Source organism: Lissotriton vulgaris, chromosome 1_1 (assembly GCF_964263255.1).
Source record: "Lissotriton vulgaris chromosome 1_1, aLisVul1.2, whole genome shotgun sequence".
NCBI classification, from domain to species: Eukaryota; Metazoa; Chordata; class Amphibia; order Caudata; family Salamandridae; genus Lissotriton; species Lissotriton vulgaris.
This window is the reverse complement of record NC_141685.1, coordinates 855,976,802-855,996,779: the sequence shown is the minus strand read 5'-3', so window position 1 is coordinate 855,996,779 and position 19,978 is coordinate 855,976,802. Positions and strand designations below refer to the sequence as shown.

The 19,978-nt window shown below is 46.7% G+C and overlaps 2 protein-coding genes across 3 annotated transcripts in view; both read left to right on the top strand.

The window, feature by feature from the left end:
• The window catches only part of LOC147748025 (cytochrome P450 2D15-like), a 777,398-nt gene that overhangs the window by 445,134 nt on the left and 312,286 nt on the right, over positions 1 to 19,978 (top strand). The window lies entirely within an intron of this gene.
• On the top strand, positions 3,977 to 5,406 carry LOC147748026 (uncharacterized). Its single transcript, XM_086957993.1, has 2 exons — positions 3,977 to 4,133; positions 4,409 to 5,406. Exons 1-2 carry the CDS (start codon positions 3,977 to 3,979, stop codon positions 5,404 to 5,406), a joined length of 1,155 nt encoding a protein of 384 aa, XP_086814119.1.

Below are 19,978 nucleotides of genomic sequence, written 5' to 3'. Positions count from 1 at the left end.
CTGTCTTCTCGATGACTTTGGCTGGAAACGGGAGGAGCGAGATGGGGCGGTAGTTCTTGAGTTCGGTGGGGTCTGCTGTTGGTTTCTTTAGTAGAGCGCTGAGTTTGGCGTGCTTCCAGCTCTCAGGGAAGGTTGCGGTGTCGAAGGAGGCGTTGATGATGTCCGGTAGCTGGGGTGCAATGGCGGCGTCGGCTTTGTTGAAGACGTGGTGAGGGCAGGGGTCGGTTGGAGATCCGGAGTGGATGGAGTTCATTGTGCGGATGGTGTCTTCGGTGTTGATTGGGGTCCAGGCGCTGAGGGTGGTGGTGGGGGGCGTTGGTGTGGTCGTGGGGAGCGTTGGTTGTGTGCTGAAGCTGTTGTGTATGTCAGCGATCTTGTTGTGGAAGTAGGATTCGAGGGAGTTGCAGAGGTCTTGTGATGGGGTGATGTCGTTGATTCCGGCGTTGGGGTTGGAGAGCTCTTTCACGATGTTGAAGAGTTCCTTGCTGTTGTGTGCGTTGTTGTCCAGTCTTTCCTTGAATTCTGTTTTCTTGGTGGCGCGAATCCGTTGATGGTGTTTTCGAGTGGCGAGCTTGAGGGTGGTCATGTTGTCCGGTGTTGGGTCTCTTCTCCACCCTTTCTCAAGAGCTCGGCAGTTCTTCTTGGAGCTCTTGAGTTCGTCGGTGAACCAGGATGCTTTCTTGCTGCCGGGTCTGCTGGGCGGGGTCCTCAGTGGGGCGAGGTCGTCTGCGCAGTTGCTGATCCACTTCCCCGAGGAGGATGTAGTCAGCGGAGGGGAGGGCGTGCGGGCTGATGAAGTCGGCGATGTCTTTGCTGAATTGTGTGCGGGGTCCCGGGGGACGGTAGATCAGGGTGCCTCTGAGGGTGGTCTTGGGGTCGGTGTGGATCTGGAAGTGCAGGTGTTCGGCGGTTGTCATGGTGTCGTTGGTGTTGGTCGTGATGCAGATGGTGTTCCTGTGGATGATGGCGATGCCTCCTCCCGTCTGGTTGACGCGGTCCCTCCGGGTGATCTTGTATCCGTCCGGGATGGCGATGGCGATGTCGGCGCTGAGGAGGCGTTCATCCAGGTTTCCGTGAGGAAGGCTACGTCTGGAGATGTGGTGTCGAGGAGGTTCCAGAGTTGAACGGCGTGTCTGTGGATGGAGCGGGTGTTGAGCAGGATGCACTTCAGGTGGTTGCTGCTGGTGTTCGGCTTGGTGGGTGCTGGTGTAGTGCAGGTCCGGATGCATGATGAACTTGCAGGCGTGGCAGCTGAAGGGTCCGTGGGTGCGTCTCGGAGTGGCTCGGTAGCATCCCGGGGCTCGGCCGGTGTTGAGTACGTTGAGGGTGGCGGCATCGTACGTCCGGTGGGAGGGGTGGCCTCTGCGGGGGCCAGGGGTCCTGGCACTGGGCGCGGTCCAGGCGCGGACGGGCGCAGACGGGCTTACCTTTGGCGCACCTTCGGCGCTCAATCGGTGCTCCCGCTGCGCGCGGCCGCTGCGCGGTCGCTCTGGGGACGTCATAAGAAGGGAGGGTCTGCGGGGGGCGGGAGCGAGAGCCAATCGTATGGCAGGGGGCAGGGGTGGGGCCGTGGGCTAGGGCGGCGGGAAAAGCTGGAGAAGGCTTGGCGGCCCTCGGGTGGCTGGGGCTGCAGGAGGCTGGTGTGGGCTCGGCGGCCCTCGGGTGGCTGGGGCTGCGGGAGGCTGGTGTGGGCTCGGCGGCCCTCGGGTGGGTGGGTGGGGCTGCGGGAGCAGGCACAGGCACAGGAGTGTGGGGGTGACCAGGCCGGAAGGCGCAGTGGTTGCAGTAGATTTCCAAAAACTATGATATGTTTTCCTCCAAAAAAGACATCGTACTCTGTTTTAAGAATTTGCTATATTCTTAAATGCACAAAAGCAAGCATTAAGTTTGAGACCATGCTTACCTCATCAATATTCAGAAGTTTCATTTTTTAAGGACTCTTGAAACTTCATAACAAGCATCTCCAAATAACTTATGATATTCCAATTTGTTTTCCTGCTCCACAGGTAGCATAAGTAAATGATGCAATTTAATTCCTTTAATGTTGTGTGCTGCCAACCCAGTTGGAGCAGTTACAATACAAGACAAATGCGAGTCACTTTTTTTCTGTAGATAACTGGTCATTACTTTAATTAAGAAACTTTTTCCGATTCCAGCTTGACTACTGACATAAATTCGGATAGATTGAAATGATGTGCATGTGCAATCTTTCTTTTCATGCTCCATGCCCCATCTTTTCTCTCACTTGCTGATATATTTCTTTCTGTTCAACATTTAGTTGTTCTTCCAAGTTTGCTAAGTCCATAATACCTTCATGATCTTGATGCATTGCTGTTTCCACCTCATTCATGGCAATTGCTGCTTCATTTTCAACAATTGGTTGTCCTAATGGATCTTGACTCAGCGGAGCAGAAGTTTGACTGTCTTGAGATCTGTTTCTAGCAATCTCAGCTGCAATAGTAGCTTCTTGATCAATTTCATCGTACAACATTTTCACATAATTTGCAAAAACAGTACATTCTATAGGAATCTTCATAGCTCTGAAAATCTCCAAGTTATTCCTATTCTGAACGCCACGGTTTGAACAGTTGCAAAAGGGCTAAATAGTAAAATTATTTTACCAGCAATGTTGCAACTCAGTTTTCTGTGATTACATAAATGTCCTTTCCTTTGCTTCACCAAACATCCTTCAGAACCAATACCTGCATATTTTCCTTCATTGATCTTTTCTGTTTGCGTAATATGTGTCCAACATATTCGTTTTCAGAATATCTATACTTTCTGGATATTTTTCTGCTAAATATTTGATTTCTTGAACAGATTTAAGAATCCGATTTCGATTTGCAGCAAGACCTAGACTCACCTAAATAATTCTTCTACATTTTAAGTATAGACTTGCAGATGATAACCGATCTGAGCATTTCTCGATGATATAACATCTTCAAACTGAAACTGTATAATTTCTTACTTAGACTCTTCTCATGAGAAATCTCTTCCCACATTTCTTTCAATTCCGTCTTTTCTGATTTTGTAATTGTAGGGCGTTGCATATCGAGCAACAGCAATTGAATTGTCTGCAACATACTGAATATCTATGTTAGCATTCCACATTGACGGAATAACCGGATTGTAATCATGAATACATTTGGGGCCCGATGTAGGTAAAAGGGATTTTCCGATTTCAAAATACCGAGGCGGGCCGAATCGGTATTCTGAAATCGGAAAACGAGATGTAGCAAACAAACCGCGAAATAATAGCGAATCGGTCGGCATCGGTAATGTGATTCGCTACGTACCGAATCGGCACGGGCCGAATCGGAAAGTACCGAATCGGCTACCACCGATTCGGAAATAGCCGAATCGGCTACCACCGATTCAGAAATAGCCGAGTCGGTGAAATCCGATTCGGCAATTACCGAATCGGAGGAATGGAAACACACCCATGGCCAAAAAGCCCATAGGAATGCATTGAAAAAACCGAATCGGTAAAATCCGAATCGGATTTTACCGATTCGGTAAAAGCCGATTCGGTAAAAGCCGATTCGGTAAAAGCCGATTCAGCCAATGAGGTGGCTCCCCCTCCCCCACCAAAACAGGGAGTGGCAAACCTGGCAGGTGCAGCTAATGAAGAACTTTCTGGAGAGCCAGCCTGAGCTGAACACTCACAGTTAGCAGCAGTGGGAGTAGGAGGTAGTGAACTGTTCTGATCAAGATGGCAAACCCTAGTGAGAGCCAGAAGTGCAGCCAGAAGAGGAAGCCAAAATTCAGCACCACCGAGCTGCAGGTGTTGGTTGAGGAGGTGGTGAGGGTGCACCGTCAGCTATTCGGTAAGCTGTCCCTCAATGTGCCAGACAGCACCAAGAGGAGGCTCTGGGCAGAAATCGCCGAAAAGGTCAATGCTGCAGGTGTCACCCCCAGGACCCTGGATGAGCTGAAGAAGCGATTCTATGACATCCGCAGCCTCACCAAACGGAAGATGGCAGAGATCCAGAGGCAGGCTGGAGGCACTGGTGGAGGCAGGAACTCGGCGCCACCCCTCACCGACCTGGAGGAACTGGTCTCCAGCACCATTGAGAGGGACAGCGTAACCGGAATTGGGACCCTGGACAGCTCAGCCAGAGCTACAGCTACAGGTAAGAAGCATGCGCATCATGACACACCCTACCAGACACCTCCCCATTAGACACAATGCATAGCCAAACCCCAGCCCAGTACTGTGACCAACATACAAGAGACAAGCATCATGGTACATGTAGTCAGCAGAAGTCAGCAAAATATGGCAGTGCAGAATCACAAGAGAGGAAACAGTGGAACACATTCTAAGGAGATGCAAGGACATGTGGAATGCTTTAATTGTACTGACTGTAATACATCGGCACTCAATTTACAAATGCTTCTTTGTACCTAGGGGCACCATCAGGCGGACAAACAATGACAACAGAGGCAGCAGCACCATCCACCACTGCACTCGCCGGGCCGAGCACCAGTCAGGCTGCCGAGGAGGAGGAGGACGAAAACACCATAGGGCTTGGTATAGAGGGAGACCTGGTAATAGACTTTGAAGCACTGCACTCCCCACAAATGCCGAGCACACCCCCCTTGCAGTTCTCCCCAGAGAACTCCCCGACAAGGGACCTCCTTCCACCTACACCAGCTCCTGCCACGATCATAGCTGTGGCACCAGTACACCCTGTCCTGGGAGCAGGGGCTCAGGCCCCGGCCAGCACCACACCCCCACCAGTGGCACCCCAGCCCACTCAGCAGGCCGGCAGCAGCAGTACCCGGCGCCGTGCCATTCCAACCACTGCAGCACCAGCACCGGAGGGCAGTGTCTTCCTGGGCCTCGAGGGTAATATGGTAAAGATCCAAAGGCAGCAGGCGAAATCCATCATGGCCTGCCAACGCCAGCTCCTGCAGCACAACCTGCAGATGGGGGAAATGGTGAAAGGATTTCAGTCCTTTGTGGATTCAAACAAGGAGGTAGCAGCAGGTTTAGGCAGGCTAACCACTGCCATAACCCAGTTATGTGGCAGACTGGAGGAGCATGAGCTGGTGCGCAGGCGGGATGCCCGGGTGCTGAACCGCTCCATGAGCCGCCTTGCAGCTGCAATGGCCCAACTCTGTCAGCGCAGTGCAAACATGGAGTCAAGCCTCACACAAAATACGGCGGAGTTAACAAGGGGAATGGCCCGCATCACCACGGCAATGGAGGCCATGATCATCTTTAACACTGCCGCAAATCCTGCCCTGGACCTGGGGGATGCTGGGGACAGCAGCAGCCGCAGCAGCCCGGTCAGCGCTGCGTCAGAGCCACGCAGGAGCACCAGGCGCTCCGCAGAAGCCGCTGGCCATCCTGAAGGGGGTGAGGGACACCCCAGTGGGGCTGCCAAGCGCTCAAAGAAATAGCCTTGCAAGGGCGGGTGAGGCAACCTGGACCTTAGACTTTTGTGTTCTTTGCTATTACACCTTTTTTTTGTTGCACATCAGTGCTGTAACTGTGTTGCAACAGTATTAAAAATTGCTTTTTCACCACAACCATTTACCTGTCTGTGCATCTGTACTTACTCAGAAATAGTTTTCTGTAATCTCCTCACGTCTGTATCTGCCATCACTTGGCGTACACACCCCAGCTGGCTGTGTTGGTGGCACAGCTTCGTCGTCGTCATGGTCCTCGTAGTCAGACAACTCCACCTCAGTGCCCTTCTTCACCGCAAGGTTGTGTAACATTGCACATACAGCTATGATCTTGCAGCAGGTGAATGGGGTATACTGCCTTGCACCTCCACTCTTGTGCAGGCATCTGAATCGACTTTTCCAGATGCCAAAGGTCCGTTCGACGACATTCCTTGTGCTTTTGTGGGCCCGGTTATACCTCCTTTGGCTGGGTGTGGAGGGGTTGAGGTAGGGGGTGAGTATGAATGAGCGGAGGGCATATGCACTGTCGCCTGGAAGGGAAAGGAGTAACATTACACACATGCATACATGTATTACACCTAGCTACTTTGTGTTATGGGGGTCTGATGATGTGTCTCACCTAGGAGGTATCCTTCACCAAATTCGCCAGCCATCAGCCGTGCATAGATGCCGCTCTGTTGGAAAATATAGGAGTCGTGGGTACTCCCTGGAAATTTTGCTACCAGGTCTGTGATGGTGCACTTCGCATTGCAGATCACCTGCACGTTGATGGTGTGTGTAGATTTCCGATTGCGGTATATGTATTCTGTGTCCGCTGGTGGGCATATCGGAATGTGCGTGCCATCTATGCAGCCAATGATTTGGGGAAATTGTGCCATCTGGTAGAAGTCAGCTTTGGTTTGTAGCAGTTCTGCGTGGGTTGCAGGGAACGAGATGTATTGGTCCATCCTGTGTATCATGGCGTCAAGGAATGTGTGGAAGAACCTTGACAGGCTGCTCTGGGTCACTCCTCCTGCCGCTGCAACTCCACTTTGATAGCTGCCAGACGCCAGCAGGTGTAGGCTGCATAGCACCTGGACGTGTGCTGGGATGGCGTGTGCCCTTGGGGTGGGGTGGTCCAACAATGGTTTGAGGTCCCTGATGAGCTCAAGTATGGTGTCAGAGTCCAGCCTGTATCTCTGTAGGATCTCAGCCTCAGTGAGCATGAACAGGGTTATCCTCTGTCTGTAGACCTGTTCATTTCTTAGCCATTCCCTCTGTCCTTCCTGCTGTAGCCGTAGCCGCCTCGCAATGACATAAAAAGCTGCCATCCTGCAAGTTGCAATGCATTTTGGGGCTGTTTTTATGGGTTGGAGTTGGTTACCACCTGATTGTAATCCATGGTAAATACCGAGTGAATTCTACCGATTTTGAGCCGAAATCGGTGTTTCTGTGCCTCCCTACATCTCCCCATCTGTCCGAATCGGGGAATTTCCCGATCGGTGATTCTACCGAATCGGTAGGTTCTCCGATTCGGCTTATGTCCGATTAGGTTCATCTACCGATTCGGTACATGGACCAAATCGGATAATTTCCGAATCGGTGTCACTACCGATTCGGTACGTGGACCGAATCAGATAATTTCCGAATCGGTGTCACTACCGATTCGGTACGTGGACCGAATCGGATAATTTCCGATTCGGTCCACGTACCGATTCGGTACGTGGACCGAATCGGTATTTGCATCCGAATCGGTGTATTACCGATTCGTTACATATCCGATTTTCGGTATGTACGTATCAGATTCTTTCCCATTCGGTACTCATTCCGAATCGGTTTTCGCTCCGATTTTGAGTTTTTTCATTGCCCTACATCTCGATGGCTGTTTACCGATCGGTAAGGGCCCAAAATCGGGAATTTCGGCCTTTACCGATCGGTAACGGCCTACCTACATCTGGCCCTATGATTCTTTGCTTCTTCTCAAATTTGAGGTATTTTTTGGAGACTTTCTTGTGATGGTATGTTGATTGGCTGACATAAAACTGTTTACTCTTCCTTTGGATATTACAGGACGTGGAAATCTAAAGCGACATTTGGCATAAAACTTTTCCTTAGACTTGTACTTTCGCCAACAGTATTTTACACATCGATGGCTTTGGAATCATAAGACTTGTTTTCTTAAGTTGTTTTCTTCTGTGCTTTTGGGTATAGCACATGTGGCATATTCTTCAATAAAAGACAAAAAAGTATCATCCGAATCTATTCCAAATGTGGGGGCATCCTTGATCAATATTAGCATATGTATATGAGGAGCACCTCTTGCTTGATACTCCTTTCTCCAAAAGAAATCCACAACTTCTCCAAGAGGAGGATTTTTTTATTGCAGATAAAAGACATCATAGTTTTAAATCTATGATTGAAATACCTGCATACATTACCTGGATACAAAGAGCACAATTCTCCAGGTGTCTTGTATTCAATATTTTTTATATTCAAATTTGCCTCTCGAAGAAAGCCAAGTAAATCATACCAAGCGTATTCAGCACAGCTTAGGGTAAGGAACCATGTAGGAGTTCCTAAGTTCCTTAGCATACATTTAAGTTCTCCATGACGACAATACCAATACTCATTAGTGCCACGCTGACATGCCATCAGAATAATCAGCTGAGATTCTAAATGATCATCTCTCTGGTGCACTTTATCCATAAAGTCCTTTGCAGAAACATTTTGCAAATGTACTCCCTTTTTCAATATGTGATTGACTGCATATGAAAATCCAGACAGGTCACTCTCAAACAAAAGATGAAGTATATATGGGATACATTGTCGAAATCTTGGATCTTCTGCATACAATCTTGTTGTCCGAAATTCAGATGCAGGAATTTGCACAGGTTGCTCATCATACCATCCTCCTTTTCCTGTTGGGAATAACTGCAGAAAACAATGAGCTTCCAAGCTTTTTTCCCATACACTCATGGGACTTCCCTTCGCTTTTTTCATTTGGTATAACTCAATAGTATTCCCCATCACTTCTTTTGAACGAAGTGGATGTACACTGTAATGTTCATATATTTCTTCACTTCTGGACATGTCCACTTTTTCAATTTGTCCACTTGACGTTTCAGTATCTTCTGCTAAAAGTATTTCTTTTTCTCCCATATACACATTTTTATAGTACTCATTTTTTATTTGATGCAAAGTTGCCTTTTGCACATTTCTAACATTCACTAATTCCTGCCAGATTTTCTTACTCCTAGTAGGTACGCCATTAACTAGAATAACTAGTGGTTCATTTTCTACACACTCTACACCAATAGTTTCAATATTCTTCTTTAAATCTAGAGGTAAATATACAACTCTTCCTTTTAATCCTCTCTGTAAATCTGAAGGAGGCAATTTACCTGTTTTAGGCTCCATACGAACAATAGCCTGAAATGGGTGCGCACATCGAATGAGAATAGACTCATAGGTATTTAAATCTATCAGTTCAGGAGGAATAGTTACCAACTCTAGATTATCATGGACAGCTCTAGCAGGGATTTTGTTCTCATCTAATTTATTATAATAATCTTTACAAATACGCTGATCAAAACCGAAATCAAAACAATTCTCTACCAACAAATAAGTTGCAAATTCCTTCCAAATATCATTATTTTCTCTTTCACTTTTTAAATACAGATCAACACTCCTAGTCTGATTTTTATAGTGAGTTTGTCTACAACAAATACAATAATAATTTGGCCTTTCACCTGAAATCAACTTAAACTTTCTAATTTCTTCCTCAAAATGTCTGGTAGTACTAAGTTGCACATTCTCTTCAACATTTTCTTCTATTAATGCCTCAGTTTCTGCACTCCCTTGTTCAGGACCAAAGTAACAAAACTCAGTGTCATCACAAATCTTCTACACATCTGAAACTGACCCACGCAAAAGAGCACTGTTCAACTCATTTAATTTTAGTGCTGGACTTTTTGCATAACACAATCTTCTGACTAACTTTCGCATTTGAGTATTGTTAGATTTGGGGGTCTCTAGATGGCACAGGTAGGTACTTGTTCCAAATAGGGGCCCTCGCCTCTAGTCAGGATAAGGGGATTACACTTCTAAAATAACCTCTGCTCACCCCCTTGGTAGCTTGGCACGAGCAGACAGGATTTATCTCAGAGGCGTTGTGTGTTAAGCATTTGTGACCACATACAGTAACCCAGTGACAACGCTACAAATGAACACCACACAGGCTTTATATAGAGGTACCACCAGACCATAAATGACAAAAATACTCAATACTGTTACTTTAAGATGGTAGATTAAGCTTAGTTTAGTTTAGTTCTTAGATGCGACACTTTGTGTCAATGTACCTTAGGTTGTGTTGCGCTTTCACGACAAGCATTGTCGCAGCAATGGGAATGCAGCAAAATTCAGATACAAGAAATAAAGACATGAAGATCTTCCTTTTTTAAAAAAAAAATAGTTTTATTAATTTTTTTTAGCTCACATAGCACAACACAAAAGCACCACAAAACAGAATAAAGAAAACGGAACAAAGAACAATAATCACAATACTTTACAAGATACTTTACAAACCAAAGAAATGTCTGCCCTGGTTTAGGCAGGGAATACATATACTCGACCTACTCCCTGCGAAAAGGAAATACAGTATCATCTTTCCCTAATCCTCTCCTTCCACCCATGAATTGGCTCCCAAATTTTTCTCGCTAGCCCCCTTGCTCTTCTGCCCTTCCTGGCATAGATGCCTTTTTCTAAATTGAAGACCCCCATAAGCATAGCCAACCACTGCTGCAACACCGGGGGTGCTTTGTCCAGCCAAGCCCTAGCGATCACCAATCTGTAAGCCGCCATTGCCACAAACAAAAATTCTCCATGCTCACTGAACCCTTCCCCCCCAACCCCCAATAAAATCAAGGGGGGCGTTAGAGTAACATTCAAACCAAGTGATCGAACCAAGAAGTCCTCCATGGCTTTAAGAAGAGTGTGGAGTTGAGGGCAGGTAGCGAAGATATGTATACTGTCTGCCTCCAGCCCACTGGGGCGTGGACAAGCAATCCCTGCGGTCCCCCCCCACTGCGCAATTCGTGCCGGGGTATAATAAAGTGAGTAGAGTGTCTTGTAAAGCTGTGATTGTAGTGAAGCAGAGCAAAGAACTGAACACCCTAGCTCTAAAGACTCGAGGAAATAGCTTGTGTCAATTTCTAACTTTGTAGCCCACTTACTTGCATGCTTTTCCATGTCATCCAGCTTAAACCCTGCCAGGGCAGCATAAAAACTGCGGATAGAACACTCCCCACCCCCTTCTATAGCTTCCAAGATGTTATTTTTGGCAAATCTTGCAACTCCGCCTTTCTTATTGCCTAGGAAGCTCCTAACCTGCACATATTTGAGGAAACTCCGTCTGCAAATATGAAATCTTGTCTCCAGGGTGGAGAATTGTACTATTCCCCCATCCGGGCCCAATAAATCCCCTATCTTGACAATCCCCATCCTTGCCCAATCTGCCATATTTGCATCAGCGAAAATTGAAGGGGTTATAGACCTATTTTTTTACAACCGGGTATACCTCCCCCAGCCACATTTCTTTAAAAAAGCCGACCAGATATTATGGGCTGCCATGACCGTCTTAAACCTTGTCCGTTTAAAATAGGAGGAGTCAGTGCAACTAAGAAATGCATTCTCGGCTCCAGAGCCCAAAATAGTTGTATACACCCTAGTCGAGGATGCAGTAATTTTCGGATCTATCCCACCACCGCCAAGAGGCTCATTTCAGTTTCAGTTTCTACGTGCTCAGGGGGCTATCTCAGCCCCCCGGGCACATAGAAAGACAGGAGCGGTATCATTGTAAAGGGGAGAGTCTCCCCTTTCCAATGGTACCCCACCCCAGTGGATCCATGCATGGGGATCGCCCCAGGAGGCCGATCCCTAAGCAGGGATCCGCCCACTAGATACTAGGGAGGGGGAGCGGCGCCTTGGGCAAGGGCTTTTGCCCCCCCAAATTGTTTTGGTGGCATTTAGTCTTTTTGCCCCCCCTGATGGCAGATAGGGGCTGTAGCCCCCAATCTGCCCGTCTGGGGGGGCAAAAAGCCCACTAGACCCCAGGGATTTTTTTTATGCCACATAATTTATTAGGGTGGGAGCTGCCCATAAGGGCATGTCGATGCCCCCACCCCGCACAATTTACAGCCTTTCTGCCCCCCCTGTGGGGCGGTTGGGGGCAGTACCCCCAATCTGCCCCCCGGGAGGCAAAAAGCCCACTATACGCCAGGGATTCTTTTTTAATATAATTTGTGGTGGGGGCTGCCAAATATGGGTATGCCCATGCCCCCACCCACCCCCGCAAAAAAAGACAGCCTTTCTGCCCTCCTGGGATGCAGATGGGGTATTAGCCCCAGATCTGCCACCCCGGAGGGGCAAAAAGCCCAGTAGACACCAGGGATTTTATGGGCAAATTTTAATTAGGGTGGGAGCATTGGCATGCCCTTTTGGGCAGCCCCCACGCTAATTATAATTTGCCCAAAATACTCCCTGGCGTCTAGTGGACTTTCTGCCCCCCCTGGGGTACAGATGGGGGCATTAGTCCCCAATCTGCCACACCGGGGGGGCAAAAAGCCCACTAGATGCCAGGGATTTTTTGGGGGCAAATTTGATTTCGGGTGGTGGTTCCCAAAACGGGCATGCCCATGCCCTAATCCCACCCCGCAAAAATAACAGCCTTCCTGCCCTCCCTGGATGGCAGATGGGGCAGTAGCCCCCAATCAGCCCCCCCGGGGGGGAAAAAGGCCACTAGATGCCAGGGATTTTTTGGGGCAAATTTTAATTACGGTGGGGGCATTGGCATGCCTGTTTTGGGCAGCCCCACCCTAACTAAAATGTGCCCAAAAAACTTCCTGGCGTCTAGTGGATTTTCTGCCCTCCCTGGGGGGCAAATGGGGGCATTAGCCTACAATCTGCCACGCCGGGGGGGGGGACAAAAAGCGCTCTAGACACCAGGGATTTTTTTGGAGCAAATTTGAATTATGGTGGGGGCTCCAAAATAGGCATGTCCATGCCCTCACCCCCTCCCCCTGCAAAAATAAAATTTGAGGTTTGCATGGCATTCTGGGTAGGAAAACGTTGGGGGATCCATGCAAGCCATATCTTATTGGACTCCCCCGGGTGTCTAGTTTTCAGAAATGTTTGGGTTTGGTACTTTTCCAAGATGGCCGCCGAGCCCGAGGCCAAAATCTCAGGTGCCCCCCAAACCAGGTGGTTTTGCTATAGGTAATTTTGAAGTCTCCACTGTACGATTTGGGGCATTTCCTGTTGCAGCCACTATACCTACCCACACAAGTGAGGTACCATTTTTATCGGGCAACCTGTGGGAACACTGGGTGTGAGGAAATTTTAGATCCACGAGATTCCAGAACTTTCCCACACAGAAATTTGAGAAAAAGTGAATTTTTCTGCGAAATGTAAGGTTTGCTGAAAATTCTGGGTAGGAGAATGATGGGGGACTCACGCAAGCCATACCTCGCTGCACTCCTCCGGGTGTCTAGTTTCCAGAAATGTATGGGTTAGGTAGGTTTCCCTAGATGGCTGCCGAGTCCCGGGCCAAAATCTCATGGGACCCCCCTTGCAAAACCAGGTTGGTTTGTGGTAGGTAATTTTGATTTCGCCTCAATAGGTTTTGGGCCCTTGCCTGTCGCAGGTCCTTGACCCACCCACGCAAGTGAGGTGCCATTTTTATTGGGAGAATTGGGGGAACACTGGGTGGGAGGAAATTTGTGGATCCACGCAGATTCCAGAATACTCCACCACAAAAATGTGAGAAAAAAATGAATTTTTCTGCAAAATTTGAGGTTTGTAGGGGATTCTGGGTAGAAGAATGATGGGGGGCCCACGCAAGCCATACCTCGATGGACTCCATTGGGTGTCTAATTTCAAAAATTGTGTGGGTTAGGTAGGTTTCCCTAGATGGCCGCTGAGCCGCGGGCCAAAAACTCATGGGACCCCCCTTGCAAAACCAGAGTGGTTTGTGATAGGTAATTTTGCTGTCACCTGAATAGGTTTTGGGCCCTTGCCTGTCGCGGTTCCTTGACCCATCCATGCAAGTTAGGTACTATTTTTATCAGGAGACCTGGAGGAAGGCTGGGTGGGAGGAAATTTGTCCATCCATGCAGATTCCAGAACTTTCCACCACATAAATGTGGGGAAAAATATGTTTTTTTGGACATTTTTTAGGTTTGCAAGGGATTCTGGGTAACAGAACCTGGTGGGAGCCAGTCAAGTCACCCCATCCTGGATTTCCCTTGGTGTCTACTTTTCCAAAATGTATAGGTTTGCTAGGTTTCCCTAGGTGCTGGCAGAGCTATTGTTCAAAAACTACAACCAGGCACTTTGCTAAAAAAGGGTATGAAATTGAGGTGTGTCTACGTGGTGTTTTGCGCCATTTCCTGTTGCGGGCACTACGACGACCCACACAAATGAGGTACCATTTTTTTCAGAAGACTTTGGGGAATACAAGGTAGGTGGACATTTGTGGATCCACGCAGATTCCAGAACTTTCCACCACAGAAATGTGGGGAAAATGTTTTATTTTTTAAAATGTTTAGGTTTGCAAGGGATTCTGGGTCGCAGAACCTGGTGCGAGGCAGTCAAGTCGCCCCATCATGGATTCTCCAGTTGGCGTCTAGTTTTAAAAAATGTACAGGTTTGCTAGGTTTCCCTAGGTGCCGGCACAGCTATGGTTCAAAAACTACAGCTAAGCACTTTGCAAAAAAAGGGTCATTTTTCACTTCGAAATTGAGGTGTGACCACATTGTTTTTTTGCACCTTTTCCTGCTGCGGGCGGTAGGCCGACCCACACAAGTGAGGTACCATTTTTCTCAGAAGACTTTGGGGAACGTGAGGTGGGTGGAAATTTGTGGATTCACGCAGATTACAGAACTTTCCACCACAGAAATATGTGAAAAATTAATTTTTTTGATAATTCTTTAGGTTTGCAAGGAATTCTGGGTAACATAACCTGGTGGGAGGCAGTCAAGTCACCCCATCCTGGATTCTCCAGGGTATCTAGTTTTTAAAAATGTATAGGTTTGCTAGGTTTCCCTAGGTGCCGGTAGAGTTGGGTTCAAAAACTACAGCTAGGAACATTGCCAAAAAAGGGTAATTTTTTCACAGCGAAATTGAGGTGTGACCATGTTTACTTTTTGCGCCGTTTCCTGTTGCGGGCACTATGCAGACCCACACAAGTAAGGTACCATTTTTCTTGGAGGACTTTGTGGAACGCGGGTTGGGTGGAAATTTGTGGGTCCACGATGATTCCAGAACTTTCCACCACAAGTGTGGGGAAAAATATTTTTTTGGACAATTGTTTAGGTTTGTAAGGGATTCTGGGTAATAGAAACTGGTGGGAGGCAGTCAAGTCACCCCATCCTGGATTCGCCTGGGTGTCTAATTTTCAGAAATGTATAGTTTTGCTAGGTTTCCCTAGGTTCCAGCAGAGCTATGGTTCAAAAACTACAGCTAGGCACTTTGCCAAAACAGGGTAATTTTTCACTGCGAAATTGAGGTGTGACCACGTTGCGTTTTGCGCCATTTCTAGTCGCAGATATAAGGCCGACCCACACAAGTCAGGTACCATTTTTCTCGTAAGACTTTGGTAAACGTGGGGTGGGTAGAATTTTGTGGATCCACGCAGATTCCAGGACTTTCCACCACAGAAATGTGGGGAAAATGTGGGGTTTTTTGACAATTTTTTAGGTTTGCCAGGGATTCTGGGTAACAGAACCTGTGCTGGCAGAGCTAGTGTTCAAAAACTACAGCTAGACACTTCGCAAAAAAAGGGCAAATTTTCATTGTGAAAATGTGGTGTGTGCACGTTGGGTTTTGAGCCATTTCCTGTTGTGGGCACTATGCCTACCCACACAAGTGAGGTACCATTTTTATCGGGAGACTCAGGGTAATTCATATTTGTAAATCAACTGTTATTACCTATTGATTTTTGATGCATTTCTGCCTTCCAAATGAAAGACATTGTGTAAAAAAGAAGTAATTTTGAAAAATGACCGCTAATTCTCATGCTAGTATGAGTATTCCCAATTTTGAAAATGTGCAAATATGTACTGTTTCTAAACTCTATCATTTGTTCCCATTTCAGAAATACATAGGTGTCTTTCATACCGATTTTTCCATATAAACATTTTCCCACAATAATTGCTATATACCCGGTACATAATAAAAAGCCATTGCAAATTGTTGCTCAGTTTTTGACTCTGGGTTTGTCTGGTTCTTGGTGAACCTACAAGTTCTATATATCCCCTCAACCAGGAAGGTCCAGCAGATGTAACGGTATATTGCTTTCAAAGAGCTGTCATAATTACAAGAAGTTATAGGTGAAAACGTTGACACAAAAGGCTGTTTTTTACAACTAATTATACATTTTTCCAATATTTAACTCATAGTTTCTATAACGAAACCTTGATGGATCTACACAAATGACCCCTTGCTGAATTCAGAATTTTGTCTAATGTTCTAAATGTATAGCTTTCCAGGATCAATTATTGCTTTTACATTCATTTGTACCATTAACTGGAAGGAGGTTGAAAGCACATAAAGTAGCAAAAATAGGCAAAGTCCCAAAAAAATGGCAACACTGTGTAAAATGTATTGGTTTTCTTACAAAAGTCTGTCATTCCCTAAAAGCTGAGAAAATGGTGACTTCAGCCCCACAAACCCTTTTTTGATAACATTGGCAGGGAAAAACCTAGACACTTTCATTTGTAGCCCGTTTTTCCGAAAACCCCCCACAATTTTGCTGTATTTTGACTAATTTCTGGGACCCCTTCAAGGGAATCCACAAACCCTGGGTACCTTTAGAATCCCCATTATGTTGGAAGAAAAGGATGCAAATTGGCTTGGATACCTTATTTGTTCAAACAGTTATAGGGGCCTAAGCGCGCACTACCCCAAATAGCCTAAAAAAGGCTTAGCACGGGGGAGGGAGGGAGGCCTAGCAGCGAAGGGGTTAATTCTGCATAAAGAAAACATAGGGCACATTTTGAGTGACTTCTCAAATCCTCTTCTATTTCATCAAACAATTCTGACATGCAGACTGAAACATGCACTTTCAATAACAGCAGCAGACTTCCCTGGTGAGCAGTAGCTTTACTACAGTGATCCAGTAAGTAATTAGATTACTTACATTCTGAATTTTTGGCAAATGTGTGACACATCTGAATGTCTTCTTGATGGAATCAAAGTAAAAAACTGAAAGTATTTCCTACTGAGGAGACTGTAATAAATGAGGAAATTAGGAAACGTCATAACAAATAAGTCTCCCAAGACTTATTTGGCCACCTGAGACAGAAGAGCCCAAATGTAGCAAAAGATATCACCCAGATGTAGCCCAGGTATAGCCCAATGACAGAATGTCCCAGAGTGTTCTAAAGAACTACTAGAGCGCTAACAGTCTTACTTATGACAAAAGTATGGCACACATGAAGCCATCTTGATTGGAATAAAGTGGTAACACTTAAAACATTTAATTTGCAAAGGAACAAAATGAGGGGGTTCATTTTGCCATAGAAATTGTGATTAGTGCTGCAGAAAGAAAAATTAGGGCACATTTTAACTTCTCAAATCCTATTCTATTTCATTAAAACATTCTAACATGCAGACTGAAACTTACACTTTGAATACCAGCAGCAGACTTCCGTGGTGAGCAGTAGCCTTACTACAGTGATCTAATGAGCAACTAGAGTGCTAGCATTCAGAATTTATGGCAAATGTGTGACATATCTGAATATATAACAAATACATTTCCCAATATGGCCACCAGAGACAAAAGAGCCTAAATGTAGCACAAATATCACCCAGATTTAGCCCACATGTAGCCCAATGACAGAAGTGTGCAACACACTTTTTATTTGTTGTGTTTTTGCAGATTTATATAGTGCAGACTTGTCAGGCATTAGAGTGCTTTACATGAACATTGGTTACATCACACAAGAACAAATTCAATTTGGTTTTAGACATGGGGAAATTAAGTGATTTGACCAGAATCACAGAATGTCGAGCTGAAGCAGGAACTCCAACATGGTTACCCAGTTGCAAAGTCTGCAGCTCTGGAAGTAACACCACATCCTCTCCCCTGAGTGCAACATTTAATCAAGTGGTCACTGGGCAGGCAGGAAGGGCAGTGGCAGCACAACAGACTATGGAGGGCAGTGGAAAGGGGTCAGGGGCAACAAACCAACAATACAGGACTGGCAAGAGAGGCTGTGGCAATATAATTGACCATTGTGGGCAGAAGGAAGAGGCAGTGGTAGTTCAACCATTCATGCCAACAGACCTGATTTAGCCAGGAAACGTCCAATGTTTTTAAGCCCAAATGGGTTTTATTTGATCGGTCTACTGTCTAAAATCACCTCTTTTTCAATGCAAGTCAAAGTGAAAAATCAATACTCCAGTTTTTTTTCAAAATCTCCCTCTTACCAAGTTCAAAATATTAGCAAGTATGGTACATTGGATCATGGAAGTCAGGAGGAATTGGGGTAGGGACATGGACTCGGATAACAGACGACAGGAGGGACATGGAGAGGTGCACCAAACTAACCCTACAGGGCAGGCATCAGGGTTTGCAGCAGCACAATACACCACACAGGGCATGCAGGACGGGAGTGCAGCACAACAATCCATAGAAAGCAATAGGGAGGGGACAGGACCATGCACATGGACCACAGAGAACAGAGTGGAAAGAGGGAATATAGCTAGCGGACCATAATGGATAGACAGGAGAGAAAGCTGCAGCATAACCGACCATAAAGGGCATGAGGGACGGGTCAGGGGCACTGCAATGGAACAGACAAGCCAGGAGGGAGGGAATAGGGGTCTGCAAATGGAAACAGAGGGTTGGGGCAAGAGGGCCAGGAGGTCAGGCAGGATGAGCACTAGAAGCAAGACACACCATGGAGAGCAACAGTGAGACTATAATGGCATACACACAGACCATGGAGGGAAGGTGAGAGGGGGTCAGGGGCAGCTAGCTCACCACACAAGGATGGTGGGAGGGGCCATGGCAGCACAATGGCTATGATGGGCAAGAAGGAGGGTGAAGGGGCATGCACAAAGGACCATGGAGGATAGAAGGAAGGGTCAGGACATGGCACAGATAAGAGAGTTCAGGGGCCTCACAACGGACCATGCGGGGCAGGCAGGAGGAGCAGTTGCAGTGCAACAGACCAGGGAGGGCAGACGGGCGTGGCAGTAAAATGGACCATGGAGGACAGGAGTAAGGGGATAAAGGCATGGAATGTGGACAGGCAGGATGGAGGAGGCAGAGACAAGTTACAGTCATCTGACAATGCTAGGCAGGTGGGAGGGGAGTGGCAGCTCAACAGAACACTCAGAGTAGATAGGAGTGGCTGGTCCATAGAACATGGTGGGAAAAAAGGATGGAGCAGGGGCATGCACACAGACATCGGAGGGTAGGGTGAAGGAGAATAGGGGCAGCAAGCTAAGCACAGGGGCTAAGCAGGAGGTCAATGATGGGGCATAGAATTGGGCAAGGGAGGGCAGGAGGAGGGGACTGGTACAACATGCTAAATGGATGGCAGTGGCAGAACATCAGACCATGCATGGCAGGAGGGAGGAGGCTAGTCCATGGATTCAGACAACAGAGGATAGGGAGGAGGTGGATGGGGCAGCAAGCTATCTGTTCAGAGAAGGCGGGAAGGCCAGTGGCGGAACAACGGCCACACAGGGCTGTAATAAGGGAGCTGGGACATGGACTTGGACAATGGATGGCTAAAAAGGAGGGAAGTCAGGAGCAGCCACCTTGGGTGGGGGCAGCACAATGCCAGGCCCTGTTTCCAACCCCCACCATCCATTGTGATATGCATCTTACTTAACGTTTAAAAAAAACTAGAAATTTGCTGAAAAAAACAAAGATTACAGGGACGGTATAGTTAGACTCAGATTTCACTCATACACAACCAGTGAAATTCAGCAGTTATAGTTCACTGAGCTAACTATAACTTATGCCCCCAAAATGTACTGCTAATGACCCCCCCCCCCGAAATGTACTGCTAATGACCTCAGACATTACATCATTCATGACATGGTCAGTTACATCACTCATGACATCACTCATGACATCTCCAATGAGCCGTGAATGGAATTGAGCTATAATCGCTAGAACTTTATTTAAGGATAGTGTGTGTATATTAACACCTCTTTTTTTCTTTTCTTTCGTGTAAGAACCATTATAACACGCAATGTGCCCAGATTAATATGGCCGATAGCCTTTCACTTCTAAGTAATGTATAGTTCATTGTTTATGTTGATGTTTGTAATCCTAAGTATGTTTATTGTGAATAAGTCACGTTGACGAACATACAGGTATGGCGATCACGGGGCAAGATATGCTGAAATGACATTGTGTGCATATTAACACTTGTTTTCTTTTCTTTATTGTATCAGTTCCTGAATTTTCACATCGTGACCAGGCCAATATGGCCGTCAGCTTTTTGGATTAAAGTAGTATGTAGTCCTTTGCTAATGTTGGCAACTTTAGGCATTTGTACATTTAAAT